This window comes from Rissa tridactyla, chromosome 2 (genome assembly GCF_028500815.1).
Source record: "Rissa tridactyla isolate bRisTri1 chromosome 2, bRisTri1.patW.cur.20221130, whole genome shotgun sequence".
In the NCBI taxonomy this organism is placed as follows: domain Eukaryota; kingdom Metazoa; phylum Chordata; class Aves; order Charadriiformes; family Laridae; genus Rissa; species Rissa tridactyla.
Window position 1 is genome coordinate 165,184,408 of NC_071467.1, and position 20,326 is coordinate 165,204,733.

Genomic DNA, 20,326 nt, shown 5'->3' on the forward strand with positions numbered 1-20,326 from the left:
ATACTGTTGCTGTGATATTTGTCAGCTGTGGTCCTCAACCTCTAGGCTATAGACCTGTGCCAGTTCACACCATTTCAGCTTTAAACAGGTTCTCAAGGCTGCAGGACTTCAACAGATTTGCAAAAAAGTCTCAATTCACTAAGACTGAAATCTCACGCATGCTTATGGCGGAAATCAATGCTCACACCAAAGCTGGTCACCTGGAATAGAGTTCATCTTATCTCTCTGTAGCCACCTGAAAGTTAGGAATCCAGTTAATGATATCACCTAGGCCCCCTCTATCCTCATAACAGAGAGATAGGGGCCTCAGAAGAGCAAGTTGCTCTGTCCTAAGATCATAGAATCATAGAACATGTTGGGTTGGAAAGGACCTTTAAGGTCATCTACTCCAACCCCCCTGCAGTGAGTAGGAACACCTTTAACTAGATCAGATTGCTCAGAGCCTCATTGAGCCTGGCCTTGAATGTCTCATATGACAGGTGTCTAGATGGGCTGAATTGCTTTCTGGGGGATTTAGTCCCTACAAAAGGGGCCTACATGAAAGCCATAAACTAGATGTTTAATTTTTAGGTGGCAGAAGCTTGCTAAGATGATTCCTACTCTTCTCAAGAGCCACATGTACACAAACACGAAATTCAGCAGCAAGTTCAGAGGGGGAGGTTTTTAAATCGCCTTTCAGGATGGTTAGCACGCACTGCTGGCAACTCAGCTTAATGTTTCTCCAAAATATTGTTGAAGTTATACTGAGCCACTGGCCAGTCATAAACCATCAGCTGCCCTCTGAAGGGTGCAGTGATGAAAAATTGCTTCTATTTTCTCTACAAAGATCTTTGTGTCCCCATTGCAGCTGTAAATGGATTAGCACTTTGCACACCAGACTGGTAACAATGCTCCAGTCCTATAGAAAAATGTAAATTAGCAGATCTGAGGCCAGTAACCCTTTCCTAGAGTTGCCAGAACCAGATGCTCCACAAGAAAATGTAAGCCCTCTGCACAGGACATTTGCAGAACGCTGTTTCCTTGCATGAATCTTATTCTTGGTCTTCGATAGTCAGATGTCACCTTAAGCCCAGAAATAAAAGCCCCCAAATACTTGCTGTCACTAACGATATTTGTAATATCTCTGTAAATAGTACCTTGAAAAATTCTCCTGAAAAATCCTCTTGAACCTTATGGTTTTGGCCTGATTAACATTCTGTTGCTCACCCCAAAGCTAAAAACTGGCAGGTTCTGGCACAACCTCAGGACAGAATATAAAACACACTTTCCCTGGGAAGGGAGGTCATTTTCATTTCTTTCTGAGGCCTTTTTGGTATTTGAAGTACACATGCCTTCCCATTCAGTTTTCATTTTTTAAGGACAAGCTTTTTCTTTCTCCTGAAGTAACTCTGCAAAGCAGTACCTACTTCAGCTTGTTTACGCGCTTAAATTGGAAGAGTTGTGCTGTTTGCATCTGAGAGGATTTGGGTCTTTTACCTCTTATCTCCAGGCAAAATCACCAAGGAAGGTCAAGGAGCTGACAAACACTTAAGGTTTCCCATCAGCCACCCTTAAAATAGGGATAAAAACCTTCCAGACACCAATTGGCATCACATCAATGACATTGGTTGGGTGTTCAGGCACTCAGTCATACCTCTCAAATTTAGCTGTCTAAAAGGTAGGTGTTTAGGCTGTTTCTAGAGTGGATGGAGAAAGATAGGCAACTCCAGACAGTGATTCATCACATCCACTAAAGAGATACCTATCTCAGGAAGGATGAATCTCCTTCAGAAGATGCTCATCTTTCTAGAGGGAGGTAAGATGATGAGCTCAGATAGTTAAGCATTACATGGCTAAAATTAAGTGAGTGAATTCCATCCAGAGGTCTGTTACGGGAGTGTGCTGTGACCCAGTAGAGTACAGATACAACTCCTTCTATGCTTGGAAAAAGAAGGTGCCCTCAAACTTTCTGAGAAAGCTCTGTTTTCAAAACAGAGTTGTCCCAAGTTGGTGGAACGCTTCCTCAAGGATGACTTGAATCTTCCCAATCTAACTTGAAAGGAGATGCCTCAAAATAGCTTAAGTCAGCCAGCCTTTAACATCATCATGAGACGAGGTCCCACCCCATAAGTGTTTTGGGTTTTTTTTGACTGGAACATTTAGTCCAGTTCCTGGAACATTTTAAAGGCATTTTCCCTTGTTCAGTCACTTGGGCTCATGCAAAGTTACGCTCAGCCTGCTCCTAGGTAAAGGTGTCTATCTCTGCAACCCTGGAAGCCTCCCAGACCGGTACACAAAGAAGTGAAATCAAGGTCTTCTCTTCAGAGCTGCTGCCTTTGTGGCCATTTTCCAGGCCTATGGGAAGTGCATGAAAAAGCGCCGAGCATCCAGCAATCTCAAGGCAACCTGCAAGCTCTGTTCATCTCACAACCACACCACCTTTTCTCCAACGGCTAAATAGGGTTTTCTGTACCTAACTTCATATCTCCACATGTTTAAACCTCTTCAGGGCTCAGGGGCTGGCTGTGAGAAATTGGAATATTAACATTATGTCAGTGCCCAGAAGGTCTCTGACTATGAGGCAGGCAAAGCTTGTGAGGCGTCAGTAGACTATCTGCCCATGTTGGCCAAAGCTGGCCACAAGGATCTCAAGTGGAACTGCTCTCTGCCAAAACAGTGCAGTGGAATCAAGCTCAGCAAATCATTTATGGCATACCAAAAATGCACTAAAACAATTATAATTGAAAATGCATAAATGTCATATTTGGTGGTTTTGTAAAACAGAAGAGCTTGATTTTTTTCTTTTTTTTTTTTTTCAGGATGGATTCTCAAGGGTACTGAGGTTAGAGGCACAGACCCAAGTTAATGGGAATCAAACCAGGGTGTGGGCTATGTGAACACCCATGTGAACAACCATGTGAACGTTCTTACCCCCTGGTATATATGAACCATCTTGTATTTATTGCAGGGTAAGAGCATTCACACGGGCAGTTACCACAGAAAAACTGGCATCTTATTAGTTCACACCCTAATTTACCTCGTGGTAATTTGTTCATGTGCCCATCCCCTAAGGTGCCATTCCCAAAGTGAAGTTAGAGGACGCAATGTCCCCTTTATACTCATAGTCAGCAACTTAGTGGTTAGAGCACTTACCCATGGTATGGGAAAATGAGCTTCATAAGTTTCCTCTGCTTGATTTGAAGCAGGGTTTTGAACCCAAGTTTCTCAAATCTCAGTAGCACACCCTAGCCAACAGATTATGCTGTTCCACAGAACTACCAAATCAATTATTCACATTGATTAAGTCTTGGCCAACACTGGGGATTCAGCCAGAAACCTCTGGAGCTCAAAACTGAAGCTCTCAACGCTCATCGTATCTGGGACCTGGGTGCAGATCAGGATAGGTAATATATGGATGGATTTTGCAAGTGCTGAAGCCCATTAGGATACACACAGAAGTTCTGCAATTCTGTCTTTGCATGCCCCAAAACCCCATCCAGCTCCCAGCCAAGTTTTGCTGCATGTTGTCAGATATATACAAGCCTTAACTGGGATCTTTCTCTCTCCTGCAATGGGATAGGAGATGGGACTGAGAGATATGCCTGTAATTTACATACATTATTACCGTATGTCCCTGATAGCATGTATAATAATGTGCTATGTATCAGCCCAACACAGGAAAGACTCTCCCTGCTCTCAGGCTTGATCTCAACCTGTGCGACCCAGCTTGGTGCCTGTACATAGAAAATGAACAGAACTGCCCAGATATTTAAGGATAAACACAAAGCTAAGCAGAACTTTCCTGGCCCAGACTCAAAGTGTGAAGCAGCTTGCAGGATCAAGACCTAACGAAGCTCAGAGTCTAAGACATGAGACAAAGAGATTGCTCCAAAATCTGTTAAAGTCAAGGGGAGATTTCCCTTGAGTTCAATCTGTCTTTGGAGTATTGCTAAAGCTAAAGAGAGGGATATATCCATTTCCTGTCTATGCCTAATCACACGTATACATAGGCATATGTATTATATATGTGTATATAACTACCTTCCTTCGTAAGAGGTGCTTCTTTTCTTCGAAGAATCCTCAAAGCAGTCCTTAACTGGACTGTTCTAGATGTCACTGGGAGCTGCTAACACCACTCCTCCAGGGAAGTAGGTACATTTCTGCAGCTGAGCTGCTCCTGCGTGCGCCAAACACAAGCTGACCTTTCTCACAAACCCTTCATCGCTCCCATTCTCTCTATCTTGTGACTTTCTACCAAAATGCCTGCAATGCACAGCCATGCTGTCAGGTGCCTCCCAGGTGAGGGACATGTGGTATGTGTTGTCCTGGTATGGGAGACAAACTGTGGCTGGGAAGCATGGACCTTCCAAGAATTGGAGCCCTCCACCCTCCTTGAACTTAATGAGAAGGTTCATTGTCTTCATCTCTTCCTCAGTCATACAATGTAACCTGTCTATCAAGAGATTCATGTCATGGCCCACATCCTCTATGTTCTCCTTTCTCCCACGCATCACATAGTCAAAATGAGAAGGAAGGTGGAAGAAACAGAAGATGAATGGAAAATAAAACTCGTGAGTACTGTTTTCTCTGTCCTCCTGTCTGGATTTCTGATGTCCAGGGAACATTGCACACACACACGTATGCTTGCACACACATGTGCAGGCTTACACACATGCACACATGCACACACACATATGTGCACACACTGCAGCCTTTCCCTCTGGGAGGGCACTGGTCACATCTCTCTGATACTTAACTGCCCATTTTTTCTGAGACTTGTGGGTATCCAATATCTTTGAGAACCTCTGCCAGCTGAAGCTCATTAGGGCAATAGGTTCAAATGTCATTAGGGGGACAAACGGACAGGCAGCAGGATTGCTTAAGCCATGGTTCATGCAGAAACAAGTTGCAAGAGATGAAGTAGAGGAGCAACGCATCTGAGAGCTCTTCCGTGAGCACCTCCTTGCCCCCAGCCTGTCAGCCCCTCAGGGACCGTGAAGCACGTGCCCTGAAAGACATCAGTCACTTTGCACCAGCTCTCCCCTTACAATTACAGGTCTGCATTTTAAACACTTTGGAAGGGCCATAACTTCACAGAAAAGGGGGTCGACACTGTTTGAAAGTTACACAAATTACACCTGAGGTGTCTCCATCTATTGTCTCCTAATATTAATAATAAAGTCTAACTTAGCATAGTAGTGCCTAGGGCTAAGTTCATGCCTAACTTAGCACTCAGACAGTTTTAATAGCAAAACCTATATAGAGACCTAAAATTTAGGCAGTTTAGAGGTATGTTCACATCACTTCTCTCACTTTGCCATTATATTGATGCCACCGTATTCATCTGGCATCAAAGAAAATCCCAGGCATCTTTCCTGACATCTTTAAGATCAAGGAAATTTAAGATAAGCCAAACCCTTCCTCATTCACAGTAACAGAAATAGTCTGGGAATTTGAGGACTAGACAGCACAAGTGTGTGAATGAATTTGTACAGATTTTATCAGCAAGGTCAGCAGAACCATAAAAATCTCAAGCTCAGGAGAAGACAATATGAGTTGGTGACTCTTGCTGCAGTGATTTCAGAATTGTGATTGGCCTTGAGGGTGGTCTCTGTCACGGTACCTCCACCTGACATCTCATAACTGGTTACAAAAATCAGTCCAGATTACTATTTCTTTGATGAATTTTGCTTCTGCAAGAGCACTTTTCTTGAATCAGCTTTTGCATTGTAAGCTAGCACCATAGAAAACCAAAAGGGAAAGACTTTTGCAGAAATACATAATCCTTGTCCATGGAGTCACACAGCTGTGGGAAGGATGAACACAAGGATTTGGACATGATAATTAGAGCATTTGACCTAAACCTGTTCATCCAGAAGTCAGGCACCCAACTAGTCATCTTGTTTCTTTTGACCACCAACATAGAGAGATCAGCTGCTACAGAGAGCCATTGCATCCAAAGATTTACGTCAAAGATAGATCTGATGAATCACAGTAAGGAAGTCTCAGCCCTCATTCATTGACTAGGAAGGGAGCTTAGATCACTATCCCAGATGAGATGTCCAGCTCAGAGATGGAGTATGACAAATCCTACTCAGCATGGCTGCAGTGCGTAAGCATTATGTAGGTCTCTACAATAGAGTGACCAAACCTAAACTCTTTGCTCATGGTCTCTGTTGTACTGACTCACGTGTGTCCAGCCACCCTGGATGTTATCCTTACCTCAGTGTGGTGTTTTTTTTTGAAACAGTGAGTCAAAGTAACTCCAGTACAGTTTTTCCTCCTGTACCTCCAGCTCTGCTCAGTGACCCCATACCGTACACTGAAATGGGATGTGTGCAGCCTGCCTGTGACAGAGACTGTAGGAAACTCTCTTGTTTTCCAGATTTCTGATTCTCATCTGTCCAGGTCACCAAGCCATTTGTTTAGGCTTGTGGAGGGCAGAGAAGGGATATAATGAGAGGTCTCATGTCACAGAAACATAGAATTGTAGAATATGCTTTAGCCCCTGAGCTATCTTTTTTCCCTTGGTTCATCACAGAGTCTGCAATTCATTAGATAACCAAGGTCTTGCATATTGCCCTACCCTTCTTGTACAATAGGATGGACAAAACTGGACTCTTGCATGCAAGAATCCAAACAAGAGCCCGTGTTCATAGAATTATAGAATCATAGAATGGTTAGAGTTGGAAGGGACCTTAAAGATCATGGAGTTACAACCCCCCTGACATGGTCAGGGACACCTCCCACTAGACCTGATTACTCAAAGCCCCATCCAGCCTGGCCTTGAACACCTCCAGGGATGGGGCACCCTTAACCTCTCTGAGCAGCCTGTTCCAGTGCCTCACCGCCCTCAGAGTAAATAATTTCTTCCTAATGTAGCACTTCCAAGATAGTATTGCCATACTTCTGAAGCTTCTGTGCAGGACAGAATTTCTCATTTTATTCTGTCTGAGTACCAGTGTCAGAGGCAACAGGAGCACCAGCATCACTAGTTGGTGGCAGACATCACCACTGTATCTGAGGCTGTAAATATGTGCTAGACTATATAACCCTTGAATTACTTTCTGTACTACAGTTTAGACACTCTTATGGTAAACATGACAGTTTGCTTCTAATTTTAGTGGAGCTGTTAGAAAGCTGTACTGGCAACTCACTTGTATTATGACTGAGCTTGAACCTTTCATTCACCAGGAGACTGAGACTACACATTACGTCAGCAGGACAGATGGACTCAGTGCTCCTTTCTATCACAAACTTCCCATATGCCTGTGGGCAAGTTGCACCACGGATCTCAGTGGCCACTGAATTAGCATTTCCCTGTCTGATTCCCAATCTTCTGCTAATGTGTCTTATCTATTCTCTTTCAACTCAGTTGTTTGCTCCATCTGTCTGGACCTTATACTCTTTCAGGCAAAAACTAGTTCCCACTGTGCCCTTAGTCTTGTGTCGTAAGTGACTTTTAGGTTTTGCAATCAATCCACTAATATCCATGACCTGTTCTGTTAGAAAAAGGCTGTGATCCAGCCGCTCCTTCCTTATCGAGCTGATATTCTTGTTAGTAATGGCTTGGTGCTAACTACCTCTTATATCCATTACTTCTTCCCAATTTTGATTTAGGTATATTTAATCCAGCCTGGGGCACACGAGGATGGATGAGATGATTTAATAATGGCAGAAGTTGTTATACCTATTACGGCAAACATGTAGTGAGATGCATCTCAGCTAACCTAAGGTTTCTAACAGTTAGACAGCTAAATTTTCCTGCTTAACTTCTGTTCTCTCTGTGGCACAGTGAGGAGAAATAAGCACTTCAATAAAAGCAATGGAGTTAATCCACTTTTACTGACATTCAGATTGAGCTAAGGGTATTCATGGACCAGTCACTGCAATCCATTGACAAGGGGCAGCTCAGTAAAATCAGTTAATTGATCAGGTTGCAGCAATGCAGTCAATAAGTCTAAGGCATAAAGCAAGAATTATGTGTCTCAATAGCCTTGCACTTCACTTCTTTGGTCCTTTTCCGCTTAGCCTTTTATTGTGCTGTGTGAGCACTTCCACCAGCAAATCTTTCCAGATGGTGACCAAACTTCACCTCTGCTAATGCTTTCAGGCCCTGGAGATCAGGCTGCCGCTTTTTTCTCTGTAGATTTACACTATTTGTAAATGAGAGTGTATCAAGGCCTTGAAAAAAAATCAGCACACCCTGTTCAAGCCAGCTGATGAATGAGCCAGGCTGGACTGAGCCTCCCAGACCCTGGACCCCTCACTGCCAGAAAATAATAGACTATATCAACACACACTTCAAAACATCTTTAGTCCTTCTTCCCAGCATCTACACTTCTTCAAAGAGTACTGTTCCCTGGGCCTCCAGGGTGGCTCTCCACCAGCATTACAAAGCCACAAGGTGAGGCAGCACTCCTGTGGTACACAGGATCAAATGAGGTACCCAGATCTGGTTTGGATTGGTAAAGCAAATTATTTCACGACAAACGCATCAGGTCTGCTCTTCCCATGGAATAATATGCAAGAAATGGATACTTCATAAGAATTCCCTTCAAACACCCTTCTGAGCAATGGTATTTTTGCTCAGCTCTTCTGTAAATATGTGGAATGCAACACCAGGACTTCAAGTGATGGGTTTTTAAAGGTAATTCGGTCCCTAAAGACGTAAAGCAATGCCCACCAGGATTTTCAAAAGGGTCTTCCAATGGAAGTATCCTCTTTCAGTATTCTACATGTCTACGTAGATCATAAAATGCCTAGATGCTCCTAGCCTTTAGGAGTGTGTTCAAAGCGAAAAAAAAAAAAAAAAAAAGAAGCTGAATTCATCTGTTAAAAGGAGATATCTTTGTCTGATGTAGTCATCCAGGATCCTTTTGCAGGCAATGGTGAGAAAACTGGCACAGCTGGCATGTGATTCATCTCATCCGAAAGTAAAGGTCTAACATATGTCAGATGAGTTGCATCCTATTTCTTGCCAATAACTCTAAAGAAAATTTGGCTAGAGACTGCTAAAGCAACAAGATGATTCTCCCTCCAGAAGGAATAGGAATCAAACCTGCATCTCCAAAAAATCAGCATTAACCCGATTTTTATGCCCCTAAAGGAACTGTGCGTCTCCAAGTAAATTCTATGAATCTTACCAGATTCACAGTGGTGTTTTCCCAGTCTTCACTGGGCTTCGAATGGAGTTCTACCTGTCCAGCAGGAGCTTAGACTCTCCCATTTCTTCACGGCTACTGTAGGCTCGTAAAAAAGTGGAAATGCTCCCTTAAGTGTGTCCCTCAGCCTGCAAAGGATTTAGAGTTGCTTTCTGTCATGCCATACAACACTGTCTAGCAACAGGCTCTATTGTTGTTCTTCTGGGGGCAGAGGGACAAACTGAATGGTAGGCTTGGCAACTGCTCAAGGAGTTTCAGTCCTGCCTTCCCACCCCTTACTAAATATCTCTATTAGACAAGGTGAACCCTTTTGGAAGCAGAAGAAACTCCTGCTCTGTGCAGTGCTGTTTGGCTTTGTTTCACAGGCCTGGCTGTAGCAGAGGTGGGCTCTGCCTTTTCTCGCTGCTCCGTCCCACAATGTGAGATCTTTTGAATAACAGCTTCCTTGGAAACCTGAATGTGCATAACCTCTGGCATTAAACTGCATCTTCCAAAAGAGATGTAGAAGAAATACGAAGCTGGAAAGTGAAATTAAGAGATATAGACTGGGAAAAAAAGCGGTCTGATTTCAGAGAACCGAAAGTAAAACAAAGTCAGAAGACTTCTCTGAAATGCAGATACAACTTTTGCATTAATAAGAGTAATCATGTCCTCTGCTGAGATAACTGCCATGATAGGGAAGCAAGAAAGACATTTTATATCTCTATTTAAAAAGTTTTGAGATTAAGTTCTATTACAAGCTTGAGTCAATGACTTGTGGATGTGGTTGGAGGATGGTAGGAGACTCTGGATGTTTTTGAGGATAAAGAGCACTAGGAAGAAGTATTTGTGCTCTAGAGAGTGCTTGATTAGAGGCAGGATTAAATATGTTACAGAGAAAGCTGCAAAACACTCAAACTGCTTAGGCTTTCAGTAGCTATGCTGAGACATGACAAAATACAAGTTGATGTGAATTTGCTGAGGAGAGGGGTGGCCCAGAGGTTTTTAGTACCCGCTTGGATAGCATGCACATTCCTGCAATAGCATGCCATGGCTGGACCCTTTCCAATACACCAGTGAGCACTAAACGCTGAAGAGCTTGTTAAAATACAGGAAAATGATGGAGAAAAAGTCCACGACTCGATTTTAGCCATGTGAAATTAGGCCAGACAATGGAAATTAGAAATAAAGCTCATATTTTAACAGCTAGGAAATAGGCAAATGAGCAAACTCTCAAAGAGGATTCCCTGTTTTGGGTATAATCTGACTAAACCTGGATGACAGTGTTGGAGATATCTCTGAGCTGGTTGCCTCAACTCCTCCACAGACGCAGAGGATTTCACCAGTGAAGCTCAATCGAATGACTGAGACATGAATTGCACCATAAGAAAGTGCCCCCTTCTCCCCATCAATGAAAGGAGCCAAGAGCACCTGCCTTGGATGGAGACATTGAAATTGCAGGCATGTCATAACTGGAAAGAATTCCACCCCGAGGTTTTGCTCAGTTGCCTGCAGATAGGTATCAAGTGACACTGGGATGCTCTGGGGTTTCCTCGACTGGCCTCCATCTGCTGCTGAGAAAGGAGTGTGCCACCAGTGGATAGTATACAGTCCCTGCCAGGCCTCTGAGGACAGCCAGGATGCCACTGGGCATCTTAACTGGAAGTAGAACCTATGCATGGGCCCCTGATGGGAACCCAGGCATCTTTTTCAGACTACTAGATGTATTTCCTGGAAGTCATGCTTAAACTGACCACTAGGATTGATGCATGGTGACTAGGAGAGTTTCCATAATCTGTGATAGACATGAGGCCAGCCCAGAAAAGTAAGAGTCTACCATGATCTGAGCTCAAGCCACTCTCAGAGCCTTCTACGCAAACCTACACTCCACCACACTTTGAGCCTACAGATCCCCCATGGAAGAAGAGAGATGTCCATCCCAAATATCTGTGGTGTCTTGTGAGGCCTGTGATGTGAGAACAGAACCAGCCCGCATGCTATGACGTGACCTTGTTGACAATGCCTGAGAAAGTGCAAAGATGCAGTGACAGAAAAGCATTTCATACTAATAGAGTGTGGAGGAACATCCATGTTGGAAAAGAGTAACAGCATCCCTGCTAAGAATTATCACTACACCGATATAAAGTATAACTGAGTATTATTTATACCAGAACAGAAACTGTGATGAGGAGACCAAAGGCACCTTAAACTCCTTTGATGGCCCAGGCTCTACAAATGCAAAGCGCTCTCTGGGTATCAGCAACATCCAAGTGGGAAGGGGATTGTGAATATGCAGGTGACAAACAAGGAAAAGAGGCAAACAAGATCTTTGTGATGCATAATGCTCTCCCCTCGTTTACAGGCTGCTTTTAAAAGCAGTGCCCTATGTTAGGAGTTCAGAACAAGAGAGTTAATGTATTGGTTCTTCTTCCCTTCCCTTGTTTTTTGCAAGCACCAGTAGAATTTGGAGTGAACTGATGAATTGATGCATTTTTGCATGTTGTGCTGAAGTGGCAACAGGACTTAAAGCAAACCTTGCCACTTTTAAAGAGACAGAAGGGGAGAAAAGCATTATGAATGGCCCAAGCTAAATGGAAACAGTTGGTATAGACAGTTTCAAGAGTGGCTTTTCTGCAAGACCAACCCTGCACCTGATCCAGCAAAGCCCTGGTGGATATGTCATGGGAGGTCTCCTGTACTTACAGAGTTTCCTGAGTATTCCTGTCATTTCATTATTAAGCCACACTGACCTGTCTTGGCTCTTTTGGACCCTGGACTTTCATTTGGCTCTTGGTGGTGTCAGCAAAGCAGAGATGGGTTTAGTAAGACAGGATGGAAATAGCTCTTGCTGCAGCCCTGGGACTGTGCCCCATCCAGCCTTAGCTGAGCATGTGGACAAGACATACGTGCTCTGGTTGATACTTCTCCCGCTGTTATTTCCCCTTCCTTTCCACTATATTTCAGTGGTTTTAACTGGCGCCATCACCTCAGCACCTGCCACCACCTGACTAGGCAGAAAGCACCAAGCTCCACATCACCAGAAGGCAGTGGGTTGCTATTTTGAGCCTAGATAGTACTTCTCCATCTTTGCAGCAATGGTCTCCAGACTTCTTGCATGCTTCACCTCCCCTCTTCCCAGCTGCATTCTTTGGCCCTGCAGGGTTTCCTTTGGGATCCAGAGCAAGATCATGAGTCTGGTCCTGCTCTGGGAAGGAAATTTCAAGATGAGTGTTAGTGAGAGTAGGGCCAGTTCGACCTTGCTCGCAGGAGGCCCTGGGGATGAGACTGTGTGCTCATCGCACAACCAACTGCCTTTGTCATACCGCGTACAACTCGGCTGTCCAAATGGAGCATCCGTGACTCAGAGCCCGGAGGATTCCCCCTGTGACACACTTGTGCAATACTTGTTAAGTGCTATCATTATGCCCAATAAAGTCCTTTGAAATGCGGCTGGTCTATTTGAATCATGCATTCGAGGAACTCGAGCACAGATGCTGAGCAAGGGGGAAGCGAGCATATCAACCCATGGTTGTCGCATTGGGCTTTTCTTGTGCTTGTCCCATACATGCAAAGAAAAAACATCTGCTCCTCATGAGGTCTAGCACAGGACAGTCTCCTTCCCCTGCTGCTTTGCACCCCTGCTAAGCACCGCCAACAAGGGAAGAGGTGCAGAGAGTGGCATTCCCTGTCTGGAAAAGCAACAGCATTGCTGCAGGGCTGGAGTCAAGTTGGCTCATCCCAGTTGCAGGAAGCAAGATGCAAGCAGGAAAGGGATCCCATAGATGTGGGATGGAGACACCAGTGAGTCAGCCTCATTTCCACTGGTACAATCATCATTCCTTGACTTTTCTTTCCTAGGAAAGACCACAAACTCACAGCCAAAGTCAAGGCTCTTCCAGCCTGACCCTTTAGAGGGAAGAGTCAAAAAGTCTTTTTTGGCCAACAGAAAGAAGGGCTATGGCCATCCCCCTATTTCATCTACTCCCTACAGCAGGTCTAGCTGTAGAGCTGAGTCTGGGAAAAGAAATGCCACATGCACAAGTGAAATGACTCATCTAGGTCGCACAGGTGCTCAGAGAGGAGAACAGAACCCACCTATTTCATTAGCGTCTACTGGCCCTGAAGCAGACACTTCTTTACCCTGCCCTGGTGCTCTGTGCTGCAATAGCACCCAAGGACATAGGGTATGTGCAGAAAGTCTTTAGAAAGACGAAAAGACCTGCCTTCCCCTGGTGAACTGGACAACCAAGTGCTACACCCAGCCCTGCTGCAGGCTCATTGCAAGGGCCTGGGCAGGGCCTTTAAATTCTTCCACCTCTGCTTACCCACCTGCAAAGCAGGAATAAAAAACTTCCTCTCCCTTCCTGGGCCCATACCAGAGCTTAAGCCGTGTTAGTAGGTGTTCAAAGGTTTTCAGATGAGAAGTCTTAGAGGTGTTCAAATGTCTGTAAAGGATATATTTTGCCTCTGGGGCTACCTGAAAAGGTCTGGGGAACAAAATTATTTGCTTTTCCTTATCTTAGTTAGGAGAGGCTTGCTTGTTTGAAGCAATGAGCTCGTTCCATGCTTTGAATATCAAGTTGCTAATTTTCAGGTTAATTTATCTAATAAAATCCTCTTAAAATTGAAAGAAAAAAAAAATCAAGTGAATATGTAGCAGGACAACACAATCTAATTAAATCAGTCTAAAATCTGAGAAGACAAGGGCACTTCTTTAGCACACACTGTGCTCGCTGGGAGAGTCCCAGCCCTCCCCATGTTTGAAACAGGGGATTCTTGCTAAGACCTTGCAAAATTTCCAATTTCTGCCATGAAAAAGGCTTCTTGTGTGATCTTGGTCTGGTCATTCAATCTTACCAGCACAGCTCCTCCATGCCTGGACTGTCCCAGGAACAACATAAATACCATTAGAGTCTGTTTTTCCGGTCCCACCATGAAAAAACGGAGATGGGAAAATATGTCCCTTACCCTTTGCACACTATACCCTATGCATGGACCAGCTAAGGGCTGTTTTCTACTGTTTACATCTACACAACAAGATGTCCTTGACCCAGGTGCCCTCCGTCCCCATTGCTGCTTGGGGGCCAATCCCCCATGCTGTGTTCCAGAAAATCCAAGCTGGTGGGTGAGTTGATATCCAAGAATAGGCTAAAACATCATTCCATGATTATACGCTGCCTGGCAAAACGGGGCCATGTAAGATACTGTTGTAACACAGACGCATGTATGTAAAGACAATTCCCAAGCCTTGGGGCAAGGGTGGGAGAGGGCCACATGTACGGGGATTGCACCACGTAGAGCTGAAATGCAGCCACCTCTGCAGAGGAGCACGGCAGCTGTTTGACATCGCCCCACGGCTGCAGAAGCAGAGGAAATGAAGACAAATGCCATCACCTCGGAAATGTCAAAATCCTCAACTCCGGCTAATCGAGTAGAGAAGTGGGTAGATGCAATTCATATTTACGAGCTCTAGAGATTGCTTTAGGAGCTCTGGTGCCAACGCACATGGCTCACGCTGTCCCTTGGGTGACCTTCCAAGGCTCTGCCTCCCTCCTGGCTAACGAGGGATGATCATCTCTCACTTAACACGGTTGCTCTCTGCCAAACCTAAGCTTTGCTTTCTCAAGTGCGGAGCCTGACAAGACTCAGCTTGAGTCTCCAGGATTTGCAAGAAAAGGAGGATCATGTTTGTCATGGGATCCCAAACCTGGCCTTACTTTCACCCACCCCAGTGCAAACTGGGGGCTGTTCCACCCATCCCAAGGGGGACAGATCCCAGGAGAGACCTGAACCAGGTCACAAGCCAGGACTTCATCCATGCAGCTGCTTTTATTGAGATGATGCCATCAAACTCTGACAGGGACACGTTCAGGTGTTGCACCTGTGTATTGCTGGAGTAATGCCACCAGGTTACTTGTCTTTCTGTTGGCAAGGCTCCCTCCCACCCTGCTCCCATGCACTTACATTTCCTGAATCACAAAAGATAGAGATGGAAAGATCTTTTAGACCACTTTCTCCATCCTCACAGGCTGTAAAGTGGCTACTACAGGTGTCCTGGTTTCAGGCCCAAACCATGACAGCAGGATATCACGGGCTTTGGCTGCTTCATCCTACATGGATGATTCAACCAACACAGCTTCTGTGACCCATCTTGGGGAATAAGCAATAAGAAGCCAAGAGCAAACACAGGTCCCAGCCAGGAAAATATTCCTAACATACATCCTTCATGACCACTTTCCAAATATCAGCCTGACATCTCCAGTAACACTGCATCCCCTCTGCCACTACTTGTTATGGCTCATTTTCTTGACCAGTTCATTATGGGGCCAATCTCATCCCATCCTACTTAGAACACGATACAGGCATTACAGAGAGCAGCAGAGGAGATGGGATCTCCACCACAACCAGCAGAACAGAGGAAGGGACAGACTTCACCGCCCAAAGTGATGCCACCACATGAGGTCCCAGCCACATGGGACCTCCTGTAAGATGTCCTCTTCCAGTCCCTCTCCAGGCACAAGCTTTAACCACCTGCATCCCTCAGCATGCACCAAGCTGCCTCACACCCCAGGAAGGGTGACATTTGAGGTGCCAGTTGGCAGGTTCCTCCCATGGTGAAGAGGTCTACCTGTACTTCCAGTTCAGCCCAGACATCCTCTCCTGTGATCACCTCCCCTAGTTCCAGCCTCCTGGGCTACAGGAGGTCAAGAGCCCCAGCATTGAAGCTCTGTGTTAATTTTTATCACTATTTTTTTTCCTCCTGAACGAAACTCTTCTCCCTTCTGAATCATTTCTGTACTCTGGCTGTCCTCAGACCAAGTCAGACCTCATGCCACGGATTAAAAAGTAAAATACAATGCCTTTTCCATTCCATGTGCAGCCAGTCAGCCAAGGCAGTGCAAGTTAGGTGGAAAAAGTTGTCATTTGTGCTGCTACTGTGATTCCACATGGACCCCAGATCCCCACAGGCCAGGGGACAGGTTACATCTAATCCTCTCCCACCCATGAATTCTGCTTCTGAATTTTGTAAATCTTCCTTCACTCACTCTGGTCTCTTTTTTTTTTTTTAAAGACAAACCAAAAAATGAACAGCACTAACGTTTGAAAAAAAAAAAAACCAAACAACATTTTTGCTCTTAATCTGGCCCCCTGGGTGCGGAAAAGCCTGTTGCTTCTACCAGTAGCTCCTTTAGGTTGAACAGGGCAACGTTGGAGAAGGTCCTGTGGGGTTACTGTGCCGCAATAAATCACACCAGCACATCCCTAAAAACTTGCCACGTCAGTCCCAAGAAGAAACAGCACCCTCTTCTTTCATGATTTTGAAACATTGTTTTAAAAGCCTATTTCATCCCTCTCTAAATAGGTTATTTGGGAATTTTCTATTTTTAAGAAGCTCCCGTAGCTTTCTAGCCCATCGTCGCTGAAAGGACATGGATGGCGTGTGAGACCATCATTGCTCTGGGGGGATCTTTTTCCCTTTTGCTCCCCTGAACTTTTTCCGAAGGTGGTACCATGCATCCGGGGCTGTGCGGAGGCCACCAGCACTGTGTGGCCTGATTTTAAACCCGTGCCCCTATGCCATGGTGGGAACAGCAATTTAAACAGCTCAGCCAAGTATGGAGCCCTATTAAAAGGTAGACAGAAATTACAGGAGCAGACACACGTCTGCTTGCTCCCCCTGACAAACACACACTCAATGTTTCCCTGAACTTCTTTTCTTTGGGAGAATAATTAACCCAAACCTACAGGAGAATATTGTTTCTCAGTCTGCGCTTTTGCATAAATTGTCTTGATGCTAAAAGCAGAGCAAATATCTGTAGCTCTATGTGCTTTAGGATGAGTTTACGCTTTAATTGGAAACTACTATTGGAGGGGGGGAACAATTTGGGGATGGTAAATTATGGATTTTCTGTTGTAAGCGGTCAAGTCACTATGAGATAATATAGGGGAGGCTTTAAACAGAGATGGTTGAGATGAGATGTTTGCTGCTTGAACTACCAGACTAAAAAAAAAAAAACCCAAAAAGAAAAAAAAAACCAACAACAAAACCCCTCCAAAAAGAAAGAAAAGAACGAAATTAAATTAAAATAAAATATTAAGCGCCATAGATTGGCTAAATTAGCTGGTTTGGGAGCAGGTTGTCCTTGATGAGGAGAAAAGAACCTGCACTGCCGATGTTGGGATGCTCCCGGGTACGTCCGGGGGACCCCTGTGTCCCCCTCCAGCCTCCGCCTGGCCCGTCCCTAGGGCTGTCTCCCACCTCCAGCCAGCGGGGTGGCCCTGGGTTTATAACTCGCTTGAGGATAAATAAAGAGGGAAAGGGCTGTGTGTCTGTGTGCGAGAGGGGGAACTCCTCCGACTCCCCCACCCCAATCAAAACCTCTTTTGCATTTCCATGGCCTGAGGGGGCTTTGCTCTCTTTGCGAAAGAACCTTGGAAAACCGCTGGTTGGCAGCGGGGAAAGATGGAAAAAGGAAAAAAAAACCAAAAAACCAAAACCAAACCACAACACCTAAAACCTCCCCAAAAAGTCGCCGCTGCGGTCCCCCTGCACACACCTGATGCCCCGGCTTGGGAAGGCACCTCCTGTCCCCTCCTGTCCCCCTCTCCATCGCCTCCTTCCCTGCCCTTTCCCCCACCCTGGTCCGAGAGCCGCCTGTCGCGCACCTCGGGGCTGCGGGGTCGCTGCGGCGGGGACGGGGACGGGGACGCGGGGACGCGGCCGCTCCGCTCTGCCCTCCTCGGTTGGTGACAAGGGAATATTTATGTTGGTATTAGAGGAATGCGTTTCCTTCTCCAATCAGGAATGCAACCGGAGTTTCTAATTATAAGTTAGATGGTGGCTGGGAATAAAAGATTGCTTTTTAATGACTCCCGTCCAGGTGCTCTTTCTGCCTGTCTTCCCAAGAACACATTTGCATTTTATTGCTTTTTTTTTTTTTTTTTCTCCCATCCCAACGAATTCCCTGCTTTCAGACATACCTGAAATAGTTGGAGCGGCTGCCTTCAACACCCCTCACCTCTGTAACGCCGGGCAGCGCGGGGGGTACCGCGCCCGCGGCCCCCGCTCACCGCCCATCCCACCTGAACCCCGCTAACGGCAGATGGGGGCGGGGAGGGGGGCTGGTGGGTGGGTGGGCAGAGATCAAGTGCACTTAAAAAAATAATTAATTATTATTTTTAGAAGTATTTCTCTTTTTTTTTGGACGCTTCTGAGTTATTTGCGGCACCGCCCCGGGTGCGGAGCGGTCCCTGCTCCGCGTTAGGGCCACGCAGCCTGCTTTCCCCTCCGCGGGCGCGGAGCTGGCGGCTCCTTAACCCGGGGGCAGCTCCCTAACGCCGGGCAGCTCCGCACCCGCGCAGCCGGCGGCAGAGCGCGGAGCCCCGCCGCTTCCCCCGCGCCTCTCCGCTCCGCGCTTCCTCCGCGCTCCTCCGCCAGCTGCCTGCAGAGCTAGGGCTTCCCTGAGCCCAATTACCTCCGCGGGGTAATTAGAGCAGATCTTGCAGTTACATGCCTTGCCCAGCACCATTTGCTTTTTGTGGGGGAGAGAGAGAAAAAAAGCTCTTAAAGGCGTAGGGCGCAAAGCGCGGAAAATAAAAACAACACTAAAACCAGCCCAAAACCGTAAAACGAGCTGCAAGGCGGACAAAAAAAGTGCGTTATCCCGGGGGAAAAGGAGGTGCGCAGGTCCCTGCCGATCTTGCGCGGGGCAGCTCCGCGGCAGCATCGCCCAGCCCCGTCTCTGCTCCCTGTTCTGCCTTTCCAGAACCAGACCAGGTTGTTCAGCCTCCTCTCACCTCTTTTCTCTTTCTTTCCCTTCCCCCCCCCCCTTTTTTTTTCCCTGTTTTCCCCTAAATATTCCTTAAAACGAAGGGAAAAAATAATATACGTTTTCATCCTTTTCCCCCCCTTCCTTCCACCTGACTAGCTCGAAATCACCTTGAAATGCTCATGTCAACTTGTATCATTATCTCTTTAATTCAGGCAGCGCCTTTTGTTCTTCACAGGAGAGGATCAAAGCACTTAAAAAAAAAAATAACTTTCCGATCGCTCTCGCTCGCTCTCTCTCTTTTACAGTAGGAGAAGGAGAGATCAGGTATAACCCAGTCAAAATAAACAAAGTGAATGCATAAATAAAAGAGGTGAAATGCAGGTTCTAAGAACTTGCTGGCGCTGGAACAATCCCACCTCTTTAGCTGAGTGGCAACGAAAGGAGAATTTCAAGTCATCTTAAGCACAGGGGTTGCAGAGAAAACGAGGAGGGGAAAAATAAATGAAAATGAGAGAAAAAAAAAAAAAAGAAGAAGAATAAAACTTACCACCAGATTGGGTAACTTGACAGAGCCTGACTCAACCCACAAAGAAACAGGAAATATCCAAAAGAGGCCATTGATGAAAAGTTGTCTTTCTTTTTTTTTTTTTTTTTTAACCAGAGTTGCCAAAAACCTTCCTTTCTTCTGAGGCAGGATGATTATTTTAATAATAATAATAACAATAATTTAAAAAAAAAAAGTCAAATGAAGTGAACTCAACCCGACCAGGTAAATCCTCTCTTTGCTTCCTCTACTACTCTCAAGGAAAAAAAAAATCTCAGAGAGGTAAAAAACTCTTCTCTCAGCCAAGACACTGAAGGCAAATATTAAAAAAAAAAAAAAAAAAAAAAAAAAAGTTTGAAGTAGCTCTCTTAAAAAGGACCCAATCAGCACTTATTGCCAAAGGGAGAATTCTGATGCTTTGGCTTGTTCTGTCAATCAGGAGCGCGAAGTCAGGAATGAGCTAATTGCAAGGAGATAGTGTTTTAATACTCATTAGGGGGCACGTTGGCCCACAAGCCAAGGGATAAAATGTAGTTTTAAAAAGGGGAAGGAAGATTTAGGGGGTTTAAATAGACAGGGGGGACCCCTGTGGATTTGGGTAGCTATAACAACCTGCCCGGATTTCACTCCCTGGGTCGAAGCTACTAAAATGCAAAAAAAAAAAAAAAAAAAAAAAAAAAAGTGTGAAGATTTTTTTTTTTCTTTAAATTATTATTTTCTCGATATGCTCCTTCCTGCCATTCTGTCTTCTTCTCATATCCCCGTTTCCTCACAGTGACGGTCAGGACGCTTTGGGACTAACTTTCTAGAAACTTTCAGCTGGTTCTTTTTTTTTTTTTTTTCTCCTTTTTTCATTTAAAAAAAAAAAAAAAGAGGATTTACACCCA

General features: G+C 45.3%; 1 protein-coding gene across 1 annotated transcript in view; it reads right to left on the minus strand.

Moving 5' to 3' along the window:
• Positions 1–19,532, minus strand: part of WNT3A (Wnt family member 3A) — an 88,123-nt gene extending 68,591 nt beyond the window's left edge. The window contains exon 1 of the mRNA XM_054191713.1: positions 19,443–19,532. Coding sequence (XP_054047688.1) covers positions 19,443–19,513 — 71 coding nt within the window. The 5' untranslated portion in view covers positions 19,514–19,532. The remainder of the gene's footprint in view (positions 1–19,442) is intronic.
• Positions 19,533–20,326: the final 794 nt, after the last annotated feature.